Raw genomic sequence first — 25,000 nt, forward strand, 5'->3', positions numbered from 1 at the left:
GTCATGGTATCTTGAATTTTAAAGCCTTTAACTTTTCTCCTTTGCCACATACGCTCTGAGAACTGTTCATCTCGACCGCCTCAACCTTTTTTCCTTCCATCTGCATTCATTCAACATTTACACTTCCATTCCATAAAGGAGAGTTGGCTCAACATTCACTAAAGTATATATTAAACTTTTTTTTATATACTCTCAAATATATATATACATATATATATATATTATATGTATATATACATATATATGTATATTTATGTATTATATACACACATACGCGCAAGGGAAGAAATGCGGTTTAGCAGCTACAGCCAAACACGAGGGGGAAAACACTACTTACAAAGACTGTACAACACCACTTAGTAGCCAGCGACTTAAAAGAATCCTGTGGGGCAGAAAAAAACGTCTGAAAAAAAAAACACACACACACACACACAACCACTTCAGGTGATGTGTGACCTTGCAACAAACAGACAGGACCCACTAAATGAGATAGCCTACTGCGCGAAGTAGAATCAAGTGAATCGACCTTGAGAGGCTTCTGTACCCAGCAGAAGCCCATTATGCATTAGAGTCTGTAACTGGGTACTGGGTCTTTAAAAAATTAATAAATAAATCAAACAAGTAAAAAATGCCCCGATTTTCTTCGGCGCAAACGAGTTTTCTGTACAGCGTATAATGCTGTATGAGCCGCAGCCCATGAAACTATCAGCCAAGGCCCGGTGGTGACTTCTCCTACAGCGTTGCCAGACGCACAATCATGGCTAAATTTAACCTTAAATAAAATTAAAACTGCTGAAGCTAGAGGGCTGCAATTTGATATGTCTGATGATTGGAGGGTGTATGATCAACACAACAATTTGCAGCCCTCTACCCTCAGTAGTTTTTAAGATCTGAGGGCGGGGAGAAAAAGTGCGGACGGACAGACAAAGCCATCTCAATAGTTTTCTTTTCAGGAAAACTAAAAAGTACAGGGATATATTCGAAAAAGTATCACCCAAATCAGACAGCACTGATTCCTCTGAAGATAATGGCAGCTGCTATCAAGGGCTGCAATACTACAATCAGCCATACTTTCTGAATATTGGGTAAAATCAAATCCTTCCTGGTAAAATGCTAAGTATTCCTACGGGCAATGACTATCATGCATCTTTGATCGATGGTGTTACTGATTGTCAATGAGTTTTAATGAATGAGCTATGAATCATTTCTTCACAATTTCACGTTTGTTATTTGCTGTTACTCATGAATATATATATATATATATATATATATATATATATATATATATATATATATATATATATATATATATACAGTACAGTACACACATACACACACACACATATAAATGATTTTGACAAAACCATCCATAACTGGATAGGACATATTGCCCCTTCCAAAATAAGCAGTTTACTTAGGAAAGGAGCGTTATTTACAGTACATCCCAAATTTGCAAAAAAATTAATAAATAAATAAATAAAATAAATAAATAAATAAATAAAATAAATAAATAAATAAATAAATAAAAGGAAAATAAAAACTAACACAATGCTACTTATGGATACGGCGATGCTGCAGGTTGCTAGAGAGAGAGAGAGAGAGAGAGAGAGAGAGAAGAGAGAGAGAGAGAGAGAGAGAGAGAGAGAGAGAGAGAGAGAGAGAGAGAGAGAGCAAAACACAAAGGAGTCACTTGAATCTGTAATTGAAGTAAATTCAGCGCAATAGGTCTGATCACTGGTCACTGCAACCAGTGAAAAGGGCCTGAACGTAATTCCAGAATGTTTCGCCAAGAAAAGACTGATGACGCTGCCTACTTATTAAGTTTCGTCCATTTCATCTGGCATCGCGACGGCCAACGCAGGCTAAAATCGACCTTATCCTTGCGCGAATAATCAAAATAATTGGAGAACGTTGAATCCGCCCACACGCACCAGAAATAAAATACTGAAGCTAGCTTTGTGCACAACAGAATAGAATATAGTATTTAGGCCAAAGGCCAAGCACTAGGACCTATGAGGTCATTCAGCGCTGAGGGGGAAATGGACAATAAGAAGGTCTGAAAGGTGTAACAAGAGGAAAACTTCGCAGTTACATTAGAGAAGAATTTTCAGAGAGGGTGGAAAGTCTGTAACAAGAGGAAAACTTCGCAGTTACATTAGAGAAGAATTTTCAGAGAGGGTGGAAAGTCAGGTGAAAGAAAGAGCTTATTAATGGAGGTACAGTAAAAGAAACGAGAAAGGTTGCAGCTAGGGGCCGAAGGGACGCTGCAAAGAACCTTCAGTAATGCCTACGGTGCATCATGTGAGGTGCACTGAGAGCACTAACCCACTGCGGAGAAGAGGACCTAAATAATAGTTTTGTAATATGTGTCATACAAGTTATACAACTGAAAACTTGGCTACAATATAAAGCTTATTATGAGCAAGGTAGTTTTCTTATGTGCTATATACACACGCCAACAGTTTGAAAAGTACTCTACATACTCCAAGTGTCATTCTGAAATACTTCTCAGTTCCACAGGTCCTTCATTCCCCACACTGTTGGACTGTGGAACAGCCTCCCTGAGGGTGTCGTGCAAATGTATTTTAACATTTTACTTGCATATTTATTTATTTATTTGACGATTTATCTGCTTTTTTAATAAGTCATCTCTTCTTGCTGTATTTCCCATTACCTTCTGTTACTTCTTTCGAATGAGCACCATTTTCTCTGGAAGCTTGAATTTCAGGTCAATCACCCCTGTGGTGGGCTTCTTCCATAATAATAATAATTTGTGTAATAAAAATCCACAATTATGCAGTAAATATATTACTATATAAAATAAACAAAGACTTTCGAACACTAGAACGGTGTTCCTCATCAGTGCTAGCGTTAAAATAATTTTGGATTTTTTTCACACAGCTTGTTTTTCACGAAATTGTGAATCTCTCAGCGATAATAATAATAATAATAATAATAATAATAATAATAATAATAATAATAATATGCACGATATTCTCAGCTGTGTCATAAACACGAGTAACAATACTAAACTACAGCATACTGACGCAGGTTGTTCAGAATTTTATCACAGAAAGTGAGCAGCCTGAAAAGGCGGTTGGTTGACCAAGGTTAATCCAGCATTCACATCGACTAACTCTTTTTCAGGTCACATAAATCACATATCAGTAAAAAAAAAAAAAAAAAAAAAAAGATACACTGTTGAGGCAAATGCTGCCCAGCGAATGAAATTAGCATAAACACAGTGAACGGGAGAAATTGTGACAACTGGACTGTTAAGATAGAATAGAATATAAAATTCAGGCCAAAGGCCAAGCGCTGGGACCCAAGATATCATTCAGCGCTGAAAGGGAAACTGAGAGTAGAAAGGTTTGAAAGGTCAAACAGGGTCAAAGCCTCGCAGTTGCATTATGAAAAAACTGTTAGGAGAAGGTGGAAAGCAAGATGGAAGAAAGAGAATATGAATGGAGGTACAGTAGAAAAAAGAATGAAAGGGGTCGCAGCCAGGGGCCTAAGGGACGCTGCAAAGAGACTGTTAAGATTGATTATATTTCTTATGACGAGGCAAAGATTCCGATACGAGAACGCGGGAGGAAATTGCGGGGTACGTAAATGAAAGTTCCCAGAGAAATATTCGGTTTTGAAGATAAAAGAGCGAGGAATTTCTGGCGTCCATTTGACATTTCAATCAAATGCATGAGTGAACGAGAAAACTATCACCATAATGGAAGGTAGGGAGCAGAACACCAATACGTAGAAAGGAAGACAGCACTCGTACTTGATTGATTTATGAGGGTTTGGTCTGATGACCTGGCGCTGGGACCTTTTGGTCACTCAGTACCGTGATGAAAAATGGTTACAAGATAAAACTGTTGAGTTTATGACGAAGCCATTAATAGACGAAAAAGGTTAAAAATTATAAAAAAAAGGCAGTAGTTTTTAAAACGTCCATCATGTTGTAAACACTGTCATCATTTCAAAACCCCATAGTAATAGTAGTGAATAAAAAAAATGCATCAAGATGAAAAAAATATTAATGTTAATATTAAGATATCTATAAATAAGCGGGCGAATATAATACAAAATAAAATCTATCAAACTGGTAGTTAAAGAATGAGAACCAATAAGAGATAATTAACAAGTAAAAATACTGACTACGACAAATCAGAGAAGGAAAATAATCAGTACCTGTAGCCTAATCTGCCTTATTACTGGAAGAAACTTTTAAAAATTTCACATCAGTTTTGTTCCACTTCAAACCCGAAGCAGCCCATTGTATTTTCATTTATATACCGACACGCCTGAGAATACTATTCCACCCAAAGAAAACAATGTTCAAACCTCAATTAACGCTCCCTCCGGCAATGCCTTTTGTTCGGCCGATCAAAACACATCGCCCAAATAACGTCGATTTCAACCTGGCGTTCCAAATACGGTCACCTTTTCAATAAAGCAACTCGGTCATTATTTTCCTCTGAATTCTTCTGTGTCGGATCTTGTTGTGATCATTCTTTGCAGCCCATTCAAGTCCTCTTCTTTGCTCCAATTGTTTCCAGCGAGCCTCCAGCGCATACAAGTCTGGAAACAACACTGGAATTGCCAGCGGCTTTTCTTGCATTGTCCGTAAGACTGAATGCGAAATAATAATAATAATAATAATAATAATAATAATAATAATAATAATAATCGTGAAGACATCCACAGTGGTATAAATGTAAATATATATATATTATAAATCTATCTACAAACGAGAGCTTTTGAGAACCTGCTCGATTCTCCTTGAGAAGAAGAATCGAGCAAGATCTCGAAAGTTCTCGTTTGTATATACTGTATATTTCTTTTATATATATATGTATGTGTGTATATATATATATATATATATATATATATATATATATATATATATATATATATATATATATATATATATATATATATATATATATATATATATATATATATATATATATATATACACACACACACACAATTACACCACTGGATCCCTTCACCATTTTAGTGACTCACGCTACTATGAGTATTTTTAATAATAATGATAACAATAATAATAATAATATCTCGGAAGACGACCCACTCTCAAGCAAACTTCATTGAATAGTATGGCGGTCTGGATGCCGGTGAGTTTGTATTGTAGTTTCTCAATCACTCGAAAGAAACTCATCAGAGAGATTGAGAAACTTTTAATACAAACTCAACGGCATCCAGACTACCATGCTGTTCATGAAATAATAATAATAATAATAATAATAATAATAATAATAATAATAATAATAATAATAATAATAATAATAATAACAAACCATGAATGGCAGCGGTGGTGAGATGCCTCCAAGCTTACCGGGCGTCAGGTTAGGAACGAGGAATAAGTCATAATAATAACGATAATGATAATACGTATATGTATAATTATAATATATAAAGTGTCTAGTACCAACGGAGCAATCACAAGCACAGAAACAAAAACAAAAAACCGTTTTACTGAGGTGATGAATAAATGAACAAATTCAAGAGGCTTTGTATGCCCAGAACCGTTTACAAGCTTCCTGGAATAAAGGAAATTATTCTAGCGCTAGTCTTCCCAATCCCAAAAGGCTTTTAATTGGTCCTAAACGAAAAAGCACCTAAATTAACGCAGGCATATTCAAAACCTAACGCAATCGCCAAACCTTTCTGAAAGCGTGAACAGTAAACAACTAAAAAAAGTCAACCAGGGTCTCTGCTTTCGAAATAACCGCCATTGTTGGCTTTTCCTGATCAAATCAACGACATTATCTTCAAAATAGGTTGGGATTGTAAGGGTCCAATGGAGCACAGGGGCCTCCGTCCTCCAAGGACCCTGGGGCAATGGTTCAGAAGGGGAACAACAAGCTCTCCCTCGGGGGTGTTTCTGGAAACTCAGGTACCCGTTCAGAAAACCCCTGGGACCTTTTCTGGTAGATAAAATCGATTTCATTATCTTCAATCTTTTAAGTATTTCTTTTAATGATCCGCTAAAAATATATTTCGAAACAAAAATTTGTTTGGAACGCCAAGTTTTCAAGAAAGGGTCCGTGGCTCAGAGACTATTATACTCTAGCTATACCCTTTCCAAAATGTATAGATCTCTCTGGCGTGGTTGCCTGGGTCTTCGCAGGTAAGGCATATATGCCAAATGTATAACAACAACAGCGAGATAAAATCATTTCTCCCATTACAGATATCAAATAAAACCTTTTTCGTTACGCAGAATTCCAAGTCTATTACATAGGTTCACGATTGATAATGTTTTTTTAAGCAATTACAAGAAACGGAATTAGAGTTTCTATCAATATGGCATCTCATTTTGGTGGTGTTGCCAGTACTTCACACACGGATCCACGTGCGTTTAAATCCACGGGTAAAGCAGCTTAGATTTTCTCTAGGGAGCACTTTCGGTGGTCACGGTCATCACGGTATTATTATGTCTGGCGGCATTTCTCGTTTCTACATATACCTTGATTTCTTAACATCGTAGGTAAAGAATAAATTGGTAAGCAAGGAAATATGAAATAAAGCATAACAGTAAGTTTGGCAAGAGAAAATAAACATTCGTATACAGACAGATCTCTGTCTGTCTCTCTCTTTAAGAAGGTTGATGGGCGCAAATTTCTCTTGGAAAGGCAAGATGTAACTGTAGCTCGGTCAAGATTTTTGAGAGAGATGAAGCGTCGCAAGGAGTCAGGGCAGAAATTCGTGTATCTCGACGAAACTTGGGTCAATCAAAATTACACTGGGCTCAAGTGAAGTCTTATATGGCGAAAAAGAATACGTTCAAACTGGCAGACCTTAAAATTTTAGTGCAAGAAGCATCGAACAATGTCACGGCGGAAAACTGGAAGAATGCAGCGAGCACGTAGAGAAAATTAAAAAGAGGATGCCCGGCAAGATGTGGCTGTAGACAAGTTGGTTGACAGTTTTGTCATTAACATAGCTGATAGCTCTGATGACTAGTTTTCTGAATAAATTATATATAAAAAAGAGAGGATTAGGCCTACAGGGGAAACCTCTCTCGAAAAACAAAACGCACCTTGACTTTTACCTCAGTGGTGGTGTGGAAAAAGTTTCATTGAAAAAAAGTAGTCTTTAAAACTTAAGATGATCGTTACTCCTCGTTATAGATAATATATAGGCGACAAAGAAGTTTATTTTAATTCGTATTTCGAAAAATGAACAAGAAATATATCACCTATTTCTATAGCATTAATTAAATACTTTTAAGTATCTAATTGTGTAATAATGATAAATGTACATCTATCTACAAGTACTGACAAAATAGATAAGGTGATCATATGTAAAAAAAAAAAAAAAAAAAAAAAGCCGTAAGATTTAGAAAAGAGAGAGAGAGAGCAGGGCGGAGTAGGAAGGAGATTAAAGTACCTGGAAATCAAAAGCCCCAAAAATCTTATAAGTATAGCCTCAGGGTTTGTCTCGAAGACATTTAAAGGTCTGTCACACACGTGTCAGTAGCCTGTTTTCGTAAAACTGGCAACAGGGCAGATCTTTAAAAGCCTCGCCAGAGAGATCTATTCGTCGTGGCAAGAGTATAGGAAAGGTTGAGACTTTCCAACAAGTAGCGGCGTTGACACGTTTCCTATCTTGCCGAGGGAGGCATTTAATCTTAATCCAAAAAGGTACATTTTGAGGATTAACCTCGAGGTTTAGGTTAATCCTGAGAGTCGACATACTCGAGCTTGCTGTCCAGCTATTTGCTTTTATTTACAAGTGGCTTCGTTTTAAAGTAATGTATGCATGTGTACACATATGTATATTTATACACACCTTTGATTAAACTTTGTACTGAGCAACTTCAAAAATTTACAGCAAGGCACAAGTGTAATGTTTTGATCTTCGTGTTTTGCTTTTGTACTGACGAATGGACGGAAGTGACAGACAATCCTCTTATTACTGTGACTCGTAGCCACTTCACTTAAGTATCCACACAGGAGGAAGTGGCAGTGCCGCTGAAAAAAAAAAATGCCAAATCTACCAAACTACCACCCTTTTTCCTGAAAATTCTGAACGGGATTAAGAAAGTATGGCAGCAGTGCTAATTGCCTCCGGGCTCCGAGTCTCAACCATTCTAAGCCAGACTATACAAGCAGTCACATTTTATAGTTGACGTGCAAAAAGGGTTCATGTCAGTCAAACATAATAATCGCTTATCTCTGATCAGCAACCGTGAAGTTAAAGAATATTCTAGAGACAATGGAAGGCGTAAAACCTCCTTGTTCTGACATCTGTCATAATCACGATGACCACGAGACGTTAAACTGACTTTCACCCTGTACGCAACAACAATCATCTCTTTACATTAATTTCTACCATCAGTCATTCTTATCTCAAGTGCTATGAAACGGGACCAAAATCGAGTGGCAGGGCGGAGCTGAAGTAGATAAGTACAGCGGTGTCAATGTACAAAATTCACGGTACATACATTATACTGAACTACGATTTTGAAAGAATGCCTATACAGATTTGTCCCAGAAATTATTATTTTTTCAACTAAAAAGCCCTCCTATTAATTTCTATTACCAGAGGATTAAAAAAAAACTTATATTCGTCGTAAACGTGGCATGGTTTTGAAGATTTTTCTTTTTTTTAATCAAAGATCGACAGGACGGGTAACTCACTAAAGGATTATAATAGTAATAATTCGTGTAATTCATCTCCAGAAAGTGGTTTTCTCAGCTTTCCTCGGTATTGCATTAATATTCTAATTTATTAATATTGTAACTGGCCTTAAAAGGCAGGTGCATCACTACCTACGAAGAGAAACTTGATAACAATCAACTTTCCCATCTCTGTCCTCCAAAGGAGTAAAATCTTGTTTCCTTGAAAATATTTGCTTCATAACATTGTTCCTTTTCGTCTCGATCCTGAACAACGACTGCGAGTCCATTTGCGTATTTTTCATAAACCTACAATGAATTTTTAGTTGTCTGTAAAAGTAAACTACTGTCCGTCCGCCCTCAGACCTTAAAACTACTAAGGCTAAAGGGCTGCAAATTGGTATGTTGATCATCCACCGTCCATGCACCCAACATATCAAATTGCAGCCATCTAGCCTCAATAGTTTTTATTTCAGTTAAGGTTAAAGTTAGCCATGATCGTGCCAACAACACAGACCACCACCGGACCGTGGCCGAAAGTATCATGGGCCGTGGCGGAGAGCTTCATACAGCATAATACGCTGTACAGAAAACTCGATTGCGCCGAAGTTCCTTCGGCGCATTTTTCACTTGTTATATATCAATCCTCGAATGTAAGTTTCGTGTCGATATTCGAATTTATTTTGATCTAATTCAGCATTTATCTTCCAGGTCACATTTTTCCTCGATTTCGTATCTGCTTTCGAAGCATGACCTAAGAAAGGTTAGGAAGCAGAGGTTAAGAAATAATACCACCTGCTAAAAATAATCCTATAAAAGATATCGCAGACTTAGATAGGAAAATGTTCCTATGAAATACTTTTCAGGATGACGTACGCACATGGCCCATCCAAAAGTTACTAGGTTAACAAAAAATGAGCCTAATATTAATTTTCCAAGGACAAACATAAAAAATCATATTTCAGTTCTTCCGAGGTAATGTAAAATATTAAAATGTTGCTACTCGAAATCTTAATCGTCAAATAAGAAAACACTTCAGTAAGATTTCACGGGGTCAAATAGCAAAATATTCCACATTAAATTCTGTCAGAAGAGAGAGAGAGAGAGAGAGAGAGAGAGAGAGAGAGAGAGAGAGAGAGAGAGAGAGAGAGAGAGAGAGAAAAAGAGAGAGAGAGAGAGTCATAACTTACACAAAAAGTATGTTACTTCAGTCCCAGAAATGGCAAAAAAAAAAAAAAAAAAAAAAAAAAACTCCCGAAAGACATTCCGGTCGAGAAGTAGAGAACCAGATATGACCAGCTGAGTGAAATGATTTGCCGTTCTTACGCACGATTTAGTTTGATATATATATATATATATATATATATATATATATATATATATATATATATATATATATATATATATATATATATATATATATATATTCTAGACTCGCACAGGGATCCCACGAACGACATTTTTTAAACGGTGGATGAGAATTGGAACACGGAAGAGTTAAAGAGGTTAGACAGCGAGGTAGAGAGAGACCACAGTAAAAGGCGGAAGAGTGAAAGGCGGAAGAGTGAAAGGCGGAAGAGTAAGAGGGCAGAAAGCAAAGAGGGAAAATGAGTGAACGAAGAAACAAATTCACTCGGATGGTTCGGCTGAATCTTAATTGACCATCTTTTTTTTTTTTTTTTAATAATTTCTGTAGTCTTCCTGCAATGGAAGAGGAAGCGGAATCGGTATCTCAGTCCAGGCCTCATACCCAATAAGGGGACGGGGACGGGGAGGGGGGTATCCTCCAACACAAGGTTTATTCTCATGCCCTGTTACAATAATCGTTACAAATGGCTCTCTGAGTGGCAACGAGTCACAACGAGTGCCGAGAGCCACAGGATTGAGTAACTAGTCACAACGAGTGGCGAGAACCGTAGGATTCAGTAACGAGTCACAACGAGTGCCGAGAGCCGTAGGATTGAGAAACGAGTCACAACGAGTGCCGAGAACCATCGAATTCGGTAACGAGTCACAACGAGTGCCGAGAGCCATAGGATTGAGAAACGAGTCACAACGAGTGCCGAGAGCCATAGGATTGGGTAACGAGTCACAACGAGTGCCGAGAGCCATAGGGTTGGATAACGAGTCACAACGAGTGCCAAGAGATATAGGGTTGAGAAACGAGTCATAACGAGTGCCGAGAGCCACAGGGTTGGGTAACGAGTCTTAACGAGTGCCGAGAGCCATAGGATTGGGAAACGAGTCACAATGAGTGCCGAGAGCCACTGGATTGGGAAACGAGTCACAACGAGTACCGAGAGCCATAGGGTTGGATAACGAGTCACAACGAGTGCCGAGAGCCATAGGATTGGGAAACGAGTCACAACGAGTGCCGAGAACCAAGGGTTGGGTAACGAGTCACAACGAGTGCCGAGAGCCATATGATTGAGTAACTGAGTTGCGATGGCTTCCTGAAAATAGAGCATCGTCTGTCAGTCATGGGGAAAGTGCTTTAACTTTACAAAAAGCAACTCTTGTCCAGCACCAAAGGACATAACAGAAGGTTTTAGATCGCAAGAACTTCTGTAACCAGGGACTGGAAAAATGGAGTACAGTGAGCGCTGTTAAGAGAGGGGCAGCCCCACTGCTGATGTAAATGCCTACCTCTTTCGTTTCCATCGGCTTCAATGATTCTCAAGTAGAATAAGAACTATAGTTATCTGTCTACTAGAGCCAATGTAATATACACCAAAATAAGCAATAAATACTATCAGTTCAATGCCCTAACATTCTTCTATAACAAGACAGCCCTTTGTTGGCCGAACCGGTTGAGCTTCAGACTGTCACTCGCTGGGCCGGAGTTCAATTCCCGCGGCCGGCTGATGAAGAGTTAGAGGAATTTATTTCTGGTGATAGAAATTCATTTCTCGCTATAATGTGGATCGGATTCCGCAATAAGCTGTACGTCCCGTTGCTAAGTAACCAATTCGTTCTTAGCCACGTAAAATAAAACTAATCCTTCGGGCCAGCCCTAGGAGAGCTGTTAATCAGCTCAGTGGCCTGGTAAAACTAAGGTATACTTAACTTTTTTCTATAACAAGATACACATCGTTATATAAAAAACTCACATTCCGAAACCAACTTGAACTTGTAAAAAAAAAAGTAAAAAAAAAAAAAAACTCTGGCATACCTCGTCGACAGCAGAGCACTCTAATCTAGTTAGGCTTAAAGTTCAGACAATACCACTATCAAAACTAAGCCTACCTCGTCAAGAGCAGGCTTAAGGTAGGCTTAGGTAGCAGCCAAACTCAGCCTGCACCTTATCAAGCCCAAAACCCAACCACGAACACAAGAACGGCGAGAGCGAAGGTCAAAGAGGCCTACTGCCTCATTTCACTTCCCGAGTGGAATATGGAATGGAAGAGAGAATTCAGGCCAAAGGCGAAGCGCTGGGACATATGAGGTCATTCAGCGCTGAAACGGAAACTGCGAGTAGAAAGGTTTGAAAGGTGTAACAGGAGGAAAACCCTCGCAGTTGCACTATGAAGAGGGTGGATGGCAAGATGGAAGAAAGAGAATATGAACGGAGGTACAATAAAAAGAATGGAAGGGGTTGCAAGCTAAGGGACGCTGCAAAGAACCGTAAGTAATACCTACAGTACACCGCGTGAGGTGGACTGACGGCACTACTCCCCTACGGGGCACGTCCCGAGTGGTCAGCCAGTCTTCCCGAAGGCGCATGACGACAGCGCAGTTACAGATAATGCCTGCCTCTGTTCTCATGTTTGGCCCCGGGGGCGCTGCAAACGACATGTTCAGACATCATTCAGATTCATCTACATTTGCTGCTACTGCATAAAAATAAACATAAACTTATTATTAAAAGGACCTCATTCAAACTAAATAAATACTCCATTAGATACCATCTATTTTGAATGAGGTCCTTTTAGTAATTCTACACAGAATAAATGTGAATGTGATAAAGTTAATATATATATATATATATATATATATATATATATATATATATATATATATATATATATATATATATATATATATATATATATATATATATATATATATATATATATATATTCATTTATTTATATTACACATTCGCCATAATTCGCTATACGTACAAGATAAAATGGATATATAAGCATAAACAAACGCCTATGACCCTCTAAAACTCATGACTCACAGCTGTACAAACGATAATGTACAGCGAGTCTGTCTAGTTTATCACTATAGCCTAGTTTACCATAGAGTCAGCCGTGACGTCAGAGCGATAGAAAACGGACATCTACTACGTCAGGTTTTCGACACGCAGCTTCCTAGAAGTCGTAGGGTGGATGATGCAAGCGAATGCAACGAGATTTAATTCATGGGGACCAGAATACAGAAATTTGCCTTATGATCTACAACCGCAAGGTTACTGCCGTTCGACGCCAGACGTACGACGTTTTAGTTCCGCAGAAGTTTGAACATATTAAGAAGCCTTCGAACTTAAGAGCAATAATTATTTTGGGGTTTGTTGTCATTCTGACCTCATTATTAACACTACCAGCGTTATTACTGTTGGCATTATTTGTCACCTACGGTGCAAATCCTCATTTATATTCCAACAGATAGTTACTGAGTATCTTCAAAAAACTACTAGGTCTAAAATTCCGATGCAAAAAAACCATCTCATCTCTCGACGAAAAGGAAAGACGCCGAATGAATAATGAGCCCAATGAAACAAGCGAACAAAAGCCTGCGGGGCATTATTCACAGTCCGCAAAAGCACCCTGGGCATCTTGCAAGCACAGGATGCCCTTCACTTACCAACACCATCTGCAATTACAATATTGGCGAGCAGATTTTCCTGCAAAACTCACAAGGTTTTAAAATCGTGTCTGTAAATAATTCTGGATAAGAAGGCTGTGGAACAAGAACAGACATATACACAAATGAATAACGAAACATAAGCAACGAAGGCATGCAAATAAAAAGCGACATGTTGCAATTCTGCAGTTAATATGACAGCCATGGGCACTGTTAGCCTTAATGGGAGCTGGGCATTATGAGGGAGGGGGGACTAGTAGTGTTGTGGCGGGAAGGGGGTGGGGGCCTGAAGGTGCCACTTACTTTTGGGTCTTGGCATTGGGCCGATTGTAAGGGTGAGGGCGCACCCCTACGCTCTCCAAACCTGTCTTCAAGCACATCTCGTTGGCCCTACATAAAGTCTCCTTTCTTGGTACTTAACCAAAACGAAACCAAAGTCCACTTCAAGTCCTTTTCAGAGTTCACTTACGCGGGGCTCAGAAAACAACTTTCTACAACCGTTTTCTTTTCACAACTCTGTAAGGAAGAACAGGACACTCAATTTATCAAGCACCGTAGTTTACCCTCTCTCTCCGCTCGATTTAACGTTCACATAATATGCAACGTTCACATTCTGAACAGAACACAACACTACGGAAGCTGATGAAATCACATTTGCGTCACATTTTTCCTAACTGGATTGATTTCCTCTCACTCTCTCTCTCTCTCTCTCTCTCTCTCTCGGGTACTACTACTGTCACTTTATCAAAGGGGACGGGGCGAGATGCCTTTTAGGAGGTCCTGGGTGTGGAGGGATTATGTGGGTATAACCTCAGAAAAAGGGGAGGGAATGGAGGACACAGAGCGAGGGGGGGTTGGGGGTGGGAAGAGGGAGAAAGAGAGAGTTTCTGGGAGAGATGGATAGGCCACTATCAATCGCGAATATAAAAACTTGACCGTTCTCCGTCTCCGCTTCAAACGCGGACGGTCTCTTTCGGTTGACCGTCCAAAAGCGAGGTCACTTCACTCACGAGGACAAGACTAGAATCGCGGGTCACGCTGAGCAGCAGGACAAATTTTCAGTGTTGAGAAAAATCCGCAACGTTTCTATCAGACAACTTGGGTACAACTGACACGCATGCAGCTCAGGCCAGGGCTCCCGAGCAGGCCCTCTCCGTCTCTCTGCTCGCTTGAGGGCCCTACCGCCACTATCACTCCCACACCCCCGCCAGTACCTCCTCCCCTACCACCAAGGACGGTGCGGCCGTGCCACCAACTACCAACAAACCCACACTGCCTGCCACTTGATGGTGACTCGCTGGCCGTAAGAACAAACGACTTGATTCCGCCTTTCATAACAAATCTCGTTGTTTTACAGAGACGCGAGCAACGCGCCGAGTATCCCTGATGGAAGCTGAAAGCAGCTTCAGAAGACTACAGGGGAAAAAAATATGAGGAGATGTCAGTGGTTCTCCTTGTTCGAAGGTTGTGGCAACGATGATCAGAGATTCCTTCCATCCCCACCGTGAGCGGATTTATTAAGACACTTGACAGCAAAAATTGACTCGTCAAACCAACATACACATATGCACACAAACATTTACTACGAGAACATGGAATTGAATAGAAATGCACCTCCTTATTTTTATTTTTCTTAATTTTCATTTTGGGGCACTGAATCGTCGAGATAGAGAGCCCATGACAACAGCATTTGCGAACTCTGTTTCTGTACTTATCGCGACCACTCATAAATACTGTACTCAAAGATACTTCCTCTGCGCTACGTAATTTTCAATGAGGCTTTTAATACATCCAAAACATACAAAACTCAGTAAATAAAAAAATGCATTAACACACGACATAACAAAATGACTTACAGGGTAATATATGTATAATATATATATAAGTGTATGTATATATATGTGTATATATATATATATATATATATATATATATATATATATATATATATATATATATATGTGTGTGTGTGTGTGTGTGTGTGTGTGTGTGTGTATGTGTCAGCCACCTAAACAAGCGCTTGGTGACAACAGTTGTGGTTCACTGCAAGCGTAATTGATGATAAACATGCAGAATATGATGTCATTTTCAGGATCACATACAAGGCAGTCGTAACAAACGCACAAACATGGCAACAATCCTGAAAACCTAAAAATATGTCTTCTTGGAAAAAAAAAAAGGGTTTGGGAAATATTTTCGAGAAAAATGAGAACGACGAGAAATTTCTTAGAAAATAAATATCAGAGAAGCCCAAACCCTTTCACAATTACTTCACAAATCGTGCAGAGTATTCAAAAGGCACAAAGCCATTTTAAACAAGTAAAAAATGCGCCGAAGTTTCTACGGAGCAATCGATTTTCCGTACAGCTGCTACAGCGTATAATCAAGGCCACCGAAAATCAATCAAACTTTTGGTGGTCTCTGTACAATGCTGTATGAGCCGCGGCCCATGAATCTTTAACCACGACCCGGTTGGTGGCCTATCCTATAGCGTTGCCAGAAGCACGATTATGGCGAACTTTAACCTTAAATAAAATAAAAACTACTGAGGATAGAGGGCTGCAATTTGTTATGAATGATGACTGGGGGTGGATGATCAATATACCAATTTGCAGCCCTCTAACCTCAGTAGTTTTTAAGATCTGAGGGCGAAAAGAAAAAAGTGCGGACAGAAAAAGTGCGGACGGACAGACAAAGCTGGCACTATATATAGTTTTCTCTTCCAGAACAGAAGTTTCCTAGAAATGAAATGCCAAATAAAGTCCAAAACATTTCACAATTAATTCCCAAATAGTGCAAGGTATTCAGAGCCCCAAAACCATTTTGAAAAGCTGAAATATCAACAAAGCTTGAAAGTAGGGCGTTGGGCTCAAGATAAGTAACTATCCACAAGCTCTTTTTAAGACCAAGAAACCTTTCAAGCGCAGCTTGCTTTCTAAGGAAGTATACCTGACTGACAGTAGCACTGCCACTAGTCAACACCCCAACGAAGTTCTGCACGGTTGGGTCTGGTCAGTATGTGGATGACAAAGTCGTACATTGGTGGGGCAAGGCGTAAGGGTAGCAACCCCACCCCGAAATGACTCGTTCAAAGACGGACGGCAATCGCGTTCTGAAGCCAGGATTCTTGTAAGTGAACACACACACACACACACATATATGTATGTATATGCATATATATGTGTATATATATATACGTACAACCTTCCACACAATATATAATACAGTATATATATATATATATATATATATATATATATATATATATATATATATATATATATATATATATATATATATATATATATACATACTGTATACTGTACAAACAAAAGTATAATAGTTCTCCTTTTTACCATAGCCTATAATAGCCTCCTCTAAGTAAATTTGAAGACATTATTTGTTTGATGATACTTGACTTGCAGGGCAACACCTAAACCCACTAACTAAATGTACGAGTTCAGAGCAAATCGGAGTTTGAAACGGTCCATATGACCCGATAACGGATAAGGGCATGGAGTCCTACCAAGGTACCCCAAAATTCACGGAACCGTGTCTTCAATTACCCAAGCATTTACATTTTCATGTATTTATTTTAACGCCCGATCATATAATGGTTTTCTGTCAATAATGTTTGCACATCGGCATTGTGTCACGCAGACGCATGTAATGGGTATTCTTGCTTAATGTTTAACTATAAAATATAACAATAAACTTTCTTTCAGCTTATCAAGTCAATGACAATTGAGTTACAAGGAAACACACACTGTATGTATACATACATATATAATACATATATATATACATACATACATATATATATATATAATACATACATACATACATACATATATATATATATATACACATACCCATATATATAAAACACAGGTTAAATAACTTCCTCCACTATATGCAAGCGCAACAAATCCCAAATGAACACAATTTAACTAAGTGATATCGCAACAGCTCCCGGAGGGAAAATGTCGCGCTTGTTAGAATGATTTATCATTCATAGATGAACTTTCAGTATAAAAACAGCCACGGTAGTTGGTTAGCCACCAACAGTGCGGCACGCAAGACGCAATGTGGACAATATTGAAGGTGAAGGTCAATTGATTTGTCCCTTCGTCTCTCGAATGTATTATTACTTCTATAATCTTCTTCTCATCTTCTCATACGGTCTCTTCCCGCTTGGCTGTCCAACTCCTTAATCATGTCTCTCACTTTTCTTTTATGAATAGAGTATAGAATTTAGGCCAAAGGCCAAGTACTGGGACCTAGAGGTCATTCAGCGCTGGAAGGGGAACTGACAGTAAGGAGGTCTGTAAGGTGTAACAGGAGCAAAACCTCCAAGCAGGTACACTATGAAACATCTGTTCGAGAGGGTGGAAAGTCAGATGGAAGAGAGAGAATATGAACGGAGTTACAGTAAGGGGAATGAGAGCGGTAGCTGCTAGGGGGTAATGCCTACCACGCATCACGTGAGGTGCACTGACGGCACTACCCCGCCCCCACCTACCGCGGAGGAGGAGGCCTTCTCTTTCATGCGCAAATCCTTAATAACGACTTTCATGCGCAAATCCTAAATAACGACTTTCATGCGCAAATCCTTAATAACGACTTTCATGCGCAAATCCTTAATAAGGACTTTCATGCGCAAACCCTTAATAAGGACTTTCATACGCAAATCCTTAATAAGGACTTTCATGCGCAAATTCTTATTAAGGACTTTCATGCGCATATCCTTATTAATGACTTTCATGCGCAAATCCTTATTAAGGACTTTCATGCCCAAATCCTTATTAATGACTTTCATGCACAAATCCTTATTAATGACTTTCATGCACAAATCCTTATTAAGGACTTTCATGCGCAAATCCTCATTAAGGACTTTCATGCGCAAATCCTTATTAAGGACTTTCATGCGCAAATCATTATTAAGGACTTTCATGCGCAAATCCTTAATAAGGACTTACATGCGCAAATTCTTAAGGAAAGTTCCGCCACAATCTGGAAATGGAACTTTGAACTAAACTACAATGTCATCAGATAGCTTCTGCCTTATCAGATAAGGATGACTCAAGCAACAAGATTAAACTACGGCTAGAATAATAACACGGAAAATGATGAGAGCATACATTTACACGTACATGTAGAACAGCTTTGCGTGAGCGTGTGTTCTGGTTTTGTAAATCAATCAGTCCATATATAAAAATTTTCCCCCTGTCGGTGTTTCCTGAGAGTACCACACATAACGGTTCCATTCCAAATTTTTTAGGTAATCTGACGAAAATTTATTCCCCACTTTCCCGTAATAAAAAAAAAAAAATATATATATATATATATATATATATATATATATATATATATATATATATATATATATATATATATACCAAAAAGTCCTTCAAAAAGAAGGCATCGTGCTTACCCCATACAAAATGGGAAAAAAAGCACGTTAAAAGAAGAAGAAGATATATATATATATATATATATATATATATATATATATATATATATATATATATATATATATCAGTTACGCTTCAGTGTAATGTACGAGAATGAAAAAAGATGAAAATGAGAGATGGAAATATAAAGGAATTAATCTCCAACGACGCTCCGAGTAGATATAAAATAGAGCATAAACTGATAAATAAATCAAATGAGAAGTAACTCCCTGCTTCCAAACCACGCCAACACCTTAAATGAAATCCAATGAAGCGTTCGCCAACTATGTGACACATTTCTAACTGTTTGTCTTTTCACAAGGAATGGAATGGAACAGAATATACAATTTAGGCCAAAGGCCAAGCACTGGGACCTACGAGGTCACTCAGCGCTGGAACGGAAATCGGGAGTAGAAAGATTCGAAAGGTGTAACAGGAGGAACACCTAGCAGTTGCACTAAGAAACTAATGTTAAGAGAAGCTGGATAGCAAGATGGAAGAGCGAGAATATGAATGGAGGCACAGTAAAAGGAATGAAAGGGGCTGCTGCTAGGGACCGAAGGAACGCTGCAATGAACCTTACGTAATGCCTACAGAAGGTGCACTGACGGCACTAACTCCCCCTTCCTTACGGGGATCTCTGCACAAATCTCGATGTGAACAAGAAAACTCAATAAACTAGTCCACCACTTCACCACCACTAAACATCTCATCTTATAAATCCTGAACGCTTCTCGGATCTCCTCATTTTCTATCATTCTTCTTCCATATGTAATGAGTACACTAAGCTTTAATGACATTCACATTTATTTTAGTTTTCTGTGAAAGAAAACTAGTGAGATGGCTATTTGTCTGTCAGTCCGCACTTTTTCTTTCCGCCCTCAGATCTTAAAAACTACTGAGGCTAGAGGGCTGCAAATTGGTATGTTGATCATCAACCCTCCAATCATCAAACATACCAAATTGCAGCCCTCTAGCCTCAGCAGTTTTTATTTTAAGGTTAAAGTGAGCCATGATCGTGCGTCTGGCACCGCTACAGGTGCCAACAACACATGCCACCACCGCGCCGTGGATGAAAGTTTCATGAGCCGCGGGTGAGAGTTTCATGGGCCTTGGCTGATTTTCATACAGCATTATACGCTGTATAAAAAACTCGATTGCGCCGAAGAAACTACGGTGCATTTTTTACTTGTTTTAATCAAATGTACGGTCACCTACACTTCACATTTATAGAATAATTAGTTCAACGGTCTAAGCATAACTTCCGGCATCAATCTATTCCGAAAACTCATTGCAAAAAACATTTTAAACAGCTTTTACTGCCTTTACTTCTTTATCCACAAGAAAGGAGCAAATGATATAACTTCAGAATCCTTACTGAGAATGTGTAGATCGTATATGAACTCACTTTTTTTCCTTGTGTGTAAATTTTGGTATTTTAAGAAATACACTTAAAACTTTTAATCTCCACGAAGACTCCTCTCCTCATCGTCTTAAGGAAAGGAAATGCGTGGGGGCTTGAAGTGAATTTCTAACATTGTACTAATATCTACGTCACACGGAAAGTGTTTTCATTTTTCTCTCATCTTAAAAAAACTGACTGTTCTTCAGTCTTCAACTTTCTCTCGTTAATATCTACGTCACACGGAAAGTGTTTTAATTTTTCCTCATCTTAAAAACCTGACTGTTCTTCAGTCTTTAACTTTCTCTTACTAATATCTACGTCACACGGAAAGGTTCCTAATTTTTCCTCATCTTAAAAAACCTGACTGTTCTTCAGTCTTCAACTTTCTCTCAATAATATCTACGTCACACGGAAAGGGTTTGAATTTTTCCTCACCTTAAAAAACCTGATAGCTCTTCAGTCTTCAACTTTCTCTCACTAATATCTACGTCACACGGAAAGGGTTTTAATTTTGCCTCTTCTTAAAAAAACCTGACTGTTCTTCCGTCTTTAACTTTCTCTCACTAATATCTACGCCACACGGAAAGGGTTTTAATTTTTTCTCATCTTAAAAAACCTGATAGGTCCTCTGTCTTCAACTTTCTCTCACTAATATCTACGTCACACGGAAAGGGTTTTAATTTTTCCTCATCTTAAAAAACCTGACTGTTCTTCAGTCTTTAATTTTCTCTCACTAATATCTACGCCACATGGAAAGGGTTTTAATTTTTCCTCATCTTAAAAACCCTGATAGGTCTTCAGTCTCCAACTTTCTCTCACTAATATCTACGTCACACGGAAAGGGTTTTAATTTTTCCTCATCTTAAAAAACCTGACTGTTCTTCAGTCTTTAACTTTCTCTCACTAATATCTACGCCACATGGAAAGGGTTTTAATTTTTCCTCATCTTAAAAAACCTGATAGCTCTTCAGTCTTCAACTTTCTCTTCCTCATCAACAGTCATTCCAATCTTTACTCGCCTGTAATACTTTATCCACATAACATTTCCCCCCTTCTAAATCCCAACTGATAACAATAATACCATCCAAAACGCTCTATCACCATCATAATACCGATTATTAGTCAATTTCAAAGACCTCATACCACGTAAAACCAAGAATAGTAATTGTGATTTTCATTTGGTTACTCACAGCTCTATCTGGTCTCAATTTCTTATAATAAAGAGGGTGTTGCCAATTAGCAACATATTTCCTATTCCAACATATTCACAACGTGCTACTCCTAAAATATACCTGTATATTATCTCAATCACTTCATCTCATCACCGTTGTAAACATTTACGTAATACATGAGGCATCACATTAATACAACGAGAATCCTTCAGTATAAAATCAAATACCCATTATCAGTCAGTTTCTTCAAACACGTTTACTTTAATAATAATAATAATAATAATAATAATAATAATAATAATAATAATAATAATAATAATAATAATAATAATAATAATAATAATAATTCAAGACACTTCCATCTTTAGCAAATCTACACAAACCACACATTATGCTCTTTATAATCCGTTAATTCAGCCAAGTGGTTTAACAAGACATAAAATCGCTACTTTAAGGTAATGCGAACGTCTAAATGAAGACGTGTGTGTATATGTATGTGTGTATATGTATATGTATATATATATATATATATATATATATATATATATATATATATATATATATATATATATATATATATATATATTATAAAAACCTGCACATATCCAAACGCCAACAGCTGAATACGGTATTTAATGCTTCGGTTCCATTCATTTCTCTTGTGATTAAGTATATTCTGTTATGCACGAAATGTAGTGTACAAATTTTTATTATGTGTACGTAATCACAAAATAAATATATTTATATATATTTATATGTGTGTAATTATATATTATATATATGTGTGTAACCTACATAAACGACCAGCATGAAAGGTAAAATTAATGCTTCCAGGTACCAAGCGCATTTCGTGTATTGCGTTTAAATACACTTCTTTGTACCCCGAAGAAGTGTACAAATTTTTACGAAAGCGCTTGGTACCTGGTCTTAATTTTCACCTTTCATGTGGTCGTATGTATATATTTGTCACGTGCAGTTTGGTAACTTATTGCTGATATGTGTGTATATATATTATATATATATATATATATATATATATATATATATATATATATATATATATATATATATATATATATATATAATATAAAATAAAGAAACGTGAACTTGTAGAAGGTGGCTCAGATATTTTATATATATATATATATATATATATATATATATATATATATATATATATATATATATATATATATATATCTACCCATACAAACATACACACCGCATAATCGCACACAGCAGAATGAATAGGCAAGCGCAAACGACATACAAGGGTTAAGTTCCAAACTAACGCAAAAACGTCAACAGAACCAACCAACTGGAATCGTGCCCTTGAAGAGAGGGCAACGTATTGGAAACTAAACACACGACCTTCAAGCCATGCGATTTAGTGGGTGGGTGTTGCAAACTTTCTTCCAAAGATTACCTTCGGACACGCTGCCCTCGGCCATTTGCGCGGGAGAGAAAAGGACCTCTCTCTGAAAAGGGGAAACAGTGAATTTGTGAAAATGCACTGCTAGGTCACGGCAGGGAGGTCTTGCATTTAATGGAACATACGACAAGTAAGAAATTTCTTCGGCGCCATCGAGTTTTCTGTACATCGTATAATCAAGGCCACCGGAAATAGATCTATCTTTCGGTGGTCTCGGTATAGTGCTGTATGAGCCCGCCACCATGAAACTTTAACCACGGCCCGCTGGTGGTCTGTCCTATACTGCTGCCAGACGCACGATTATGGCTAACTTTAACCTTAAATAAAATAAAAATGACTAAGGCTAGAGGGCTGCAATTTGGTATGTTTGATGACTGGAGAGTGGATGATCAACATACCAATTTGCAGCCCTCTAGCCTCACTAGTTTTTAAGATCTGAGGGCGGAAAGAAAAAGTGCAGACAGTAAAGCGCGGACAGAAAAAGTGCGGACGGACAGATAAAGCCAGCACAATAGTTTTTTCAGAAAAAAAAAAGAGATAGAGAGAAAGAGAGAAAGCTTTTCGTAACACAGTGTTTTTACAATAATTTTTTTTATATTGTAAAAACGCTGTGAATGAAAATTTCTCTTTCATGTTCCAATAAATGCAACACCTTACAGTGCTTGTACGCAGTGCATTTTCATAAATTCAGTTTCCCTTCTCTGTGAAAAGGGAAGCAGTGAATTAGTGAAAATTCACTGCGCAGATCAGTGCAAGGAGGTCTTGCATTTATTGGCACTTATACAAGAGAGATTTTCATTCCACAGCGTTTTCACAATTTTTTGTTGTTGTTGTTAAAATTCTGATTACGAAAAGGTACTCTTTGTCTTTCAAGTCAAAACGACAAGATATGTTTAATTCGCGAAAAGAATAGTTTTATTTTCTTTAAAGGGAATACATTGAAACATTTGAGATTCTTTTTTTATATTGATATCTCATAATGACAAAACGCTCCCAAACCATACCATTTCTTGAAGACGGTAACAAATGAACATAACTTCAATACGGATTAGTTTTTTATTTATCTTAAAGGGGATGCATTTAAACATCTGATATTCCTTTTTAAATTTACATTTGAGTCAATAAAAAAAATTGAGCTAACTAGAATGCGGAAATTATCTTTCATTTAATCTCCAACACCCACTGCTTTTAAAGCAGCACGCTCCAAGCGGCTTGACCTGCACCAAGCCAAATGAGTATCAGGTAGGCAACAAACAGTATATCACGAAGTGGCAACCCCATCGAGATTGGTAAACATTGCCAAATGCTTTCACACGCTGCGTCAGCCAAGTGAGTTTTTCTCTCTCATTTACTTAAGTATTTGGTTGTCCTCTATTTGCTTTTGGTTAGCCTTTCAGGTTTTACTTAATGGTTTTATACATACGTCATACATTTCGCTTTCCTCTTGTCCACGTCTTACTGTAAAGGAAAAAAAAAAGGGCACAGGAAGGATTCTCCTGTTTGAGGTAAACGAGTATTTTGCAAGTAAGGTCTACTACTTTTCGCCCTTTGGAAACCGTCAAGGCTTCTTTCACCATCATGCTAAATTAACTGCAAAATACTCATAATAATTTATAGAAGGGCACTGATGACTATGAGGATGGTTATCACAAAAGAAACAATGCAGACAAACGAAAAATATCTGAAACAAAATAAATTTCGACAGCGCGGCAGTTATGTCAAAAACAATTGGTCATTGACACGGCTTTCCGTGGTGTCATAATTCGCATTCATCACAACATGGCCTTCTTTTATCATATTGTCTCGAGGCACAAACAGATTCACATTCATCAAAACAAGGCCTTACTTTTGTTATACTGTCTCAAGGCGCAAACAGACACGGCTGAAGGGATGACCTACTCCAGACTTCGTTGACGAAGGTCAATGATGATGACGTACGATAGAATGCTCAATTTCCAACCTACCACAACCGTGCCCCGAGTGACCTTTGCCTGGAGTACCCGACCAGCGCCTGTATCTCCATTATCAAAATGAATTTTTGTGAATTACTCTCAGATGTGATATTATCTTTCGCAGCC

The 25,000-nt window shown here is 38.0% G+C and overlaps 1 protein-coding gene across 17 annotated transcripts in view; it reads right to left on the reverse strand.

Annotated features, from left to right (window-relative positions):
- Nucleotides 1-25,000, reverse strand: part of LOC136825321 (hypoxia-inducible factor 1-alpha-like) — a 458,510-nt gene that overhangs the window by 330,469 nt on the left and 103,041 nt on the right. Inside the window, exons 1-2 of one of the 17 annotated variants that reach the window (XM_067081491.1) lie at nucleotides 14,687-14,737; nucleotides 13,764-13,976 (exon numbers count right to left, since the gene is read on the reverse strand). The exons of 11 other annotated variants lie outside the window; for them this stretch is intronic. In XM_067081491.1, coding sequence (XP_066937592.1) covers nucleotides 13,764-13,840 — 77 coding nt within the window. In that variant the 5' untranslated portion in view covers nucleotides 13,841-13,976; nucleotides 14,687-14,737. Of the gene's footprint in view, nucleotides 1-13,763; nucleotides 13,977-14,112; nucleotides 14,199-14,470; nucleotides 14,659-14,686; nucleotides 14,738-25,000 lie in introns of those variants that run through there. 5 more of the 17 variants (XM_067081489.1, XM_067081490.1, XM_067081485.1 and 2 more) reach the window with 5 other exon arrangements.

This window comes from Macrobrachium rosenbergii, chromosome 37 (assembly GCF_040412425.1).
Source record: "Macrobrachium rosenbergii isolate ZJJX-2024 chromosome 37, ASM4041242v1, whole genome shotgun sequence".
In the NCBI taxonomy this organism is placed as follows: Eukaryota; Metazoa; Arthropoda; class Malacostraca; order Decapoda; family Palaemonidae; genus Macrobrachium; species Macrobrachium rosenbergii.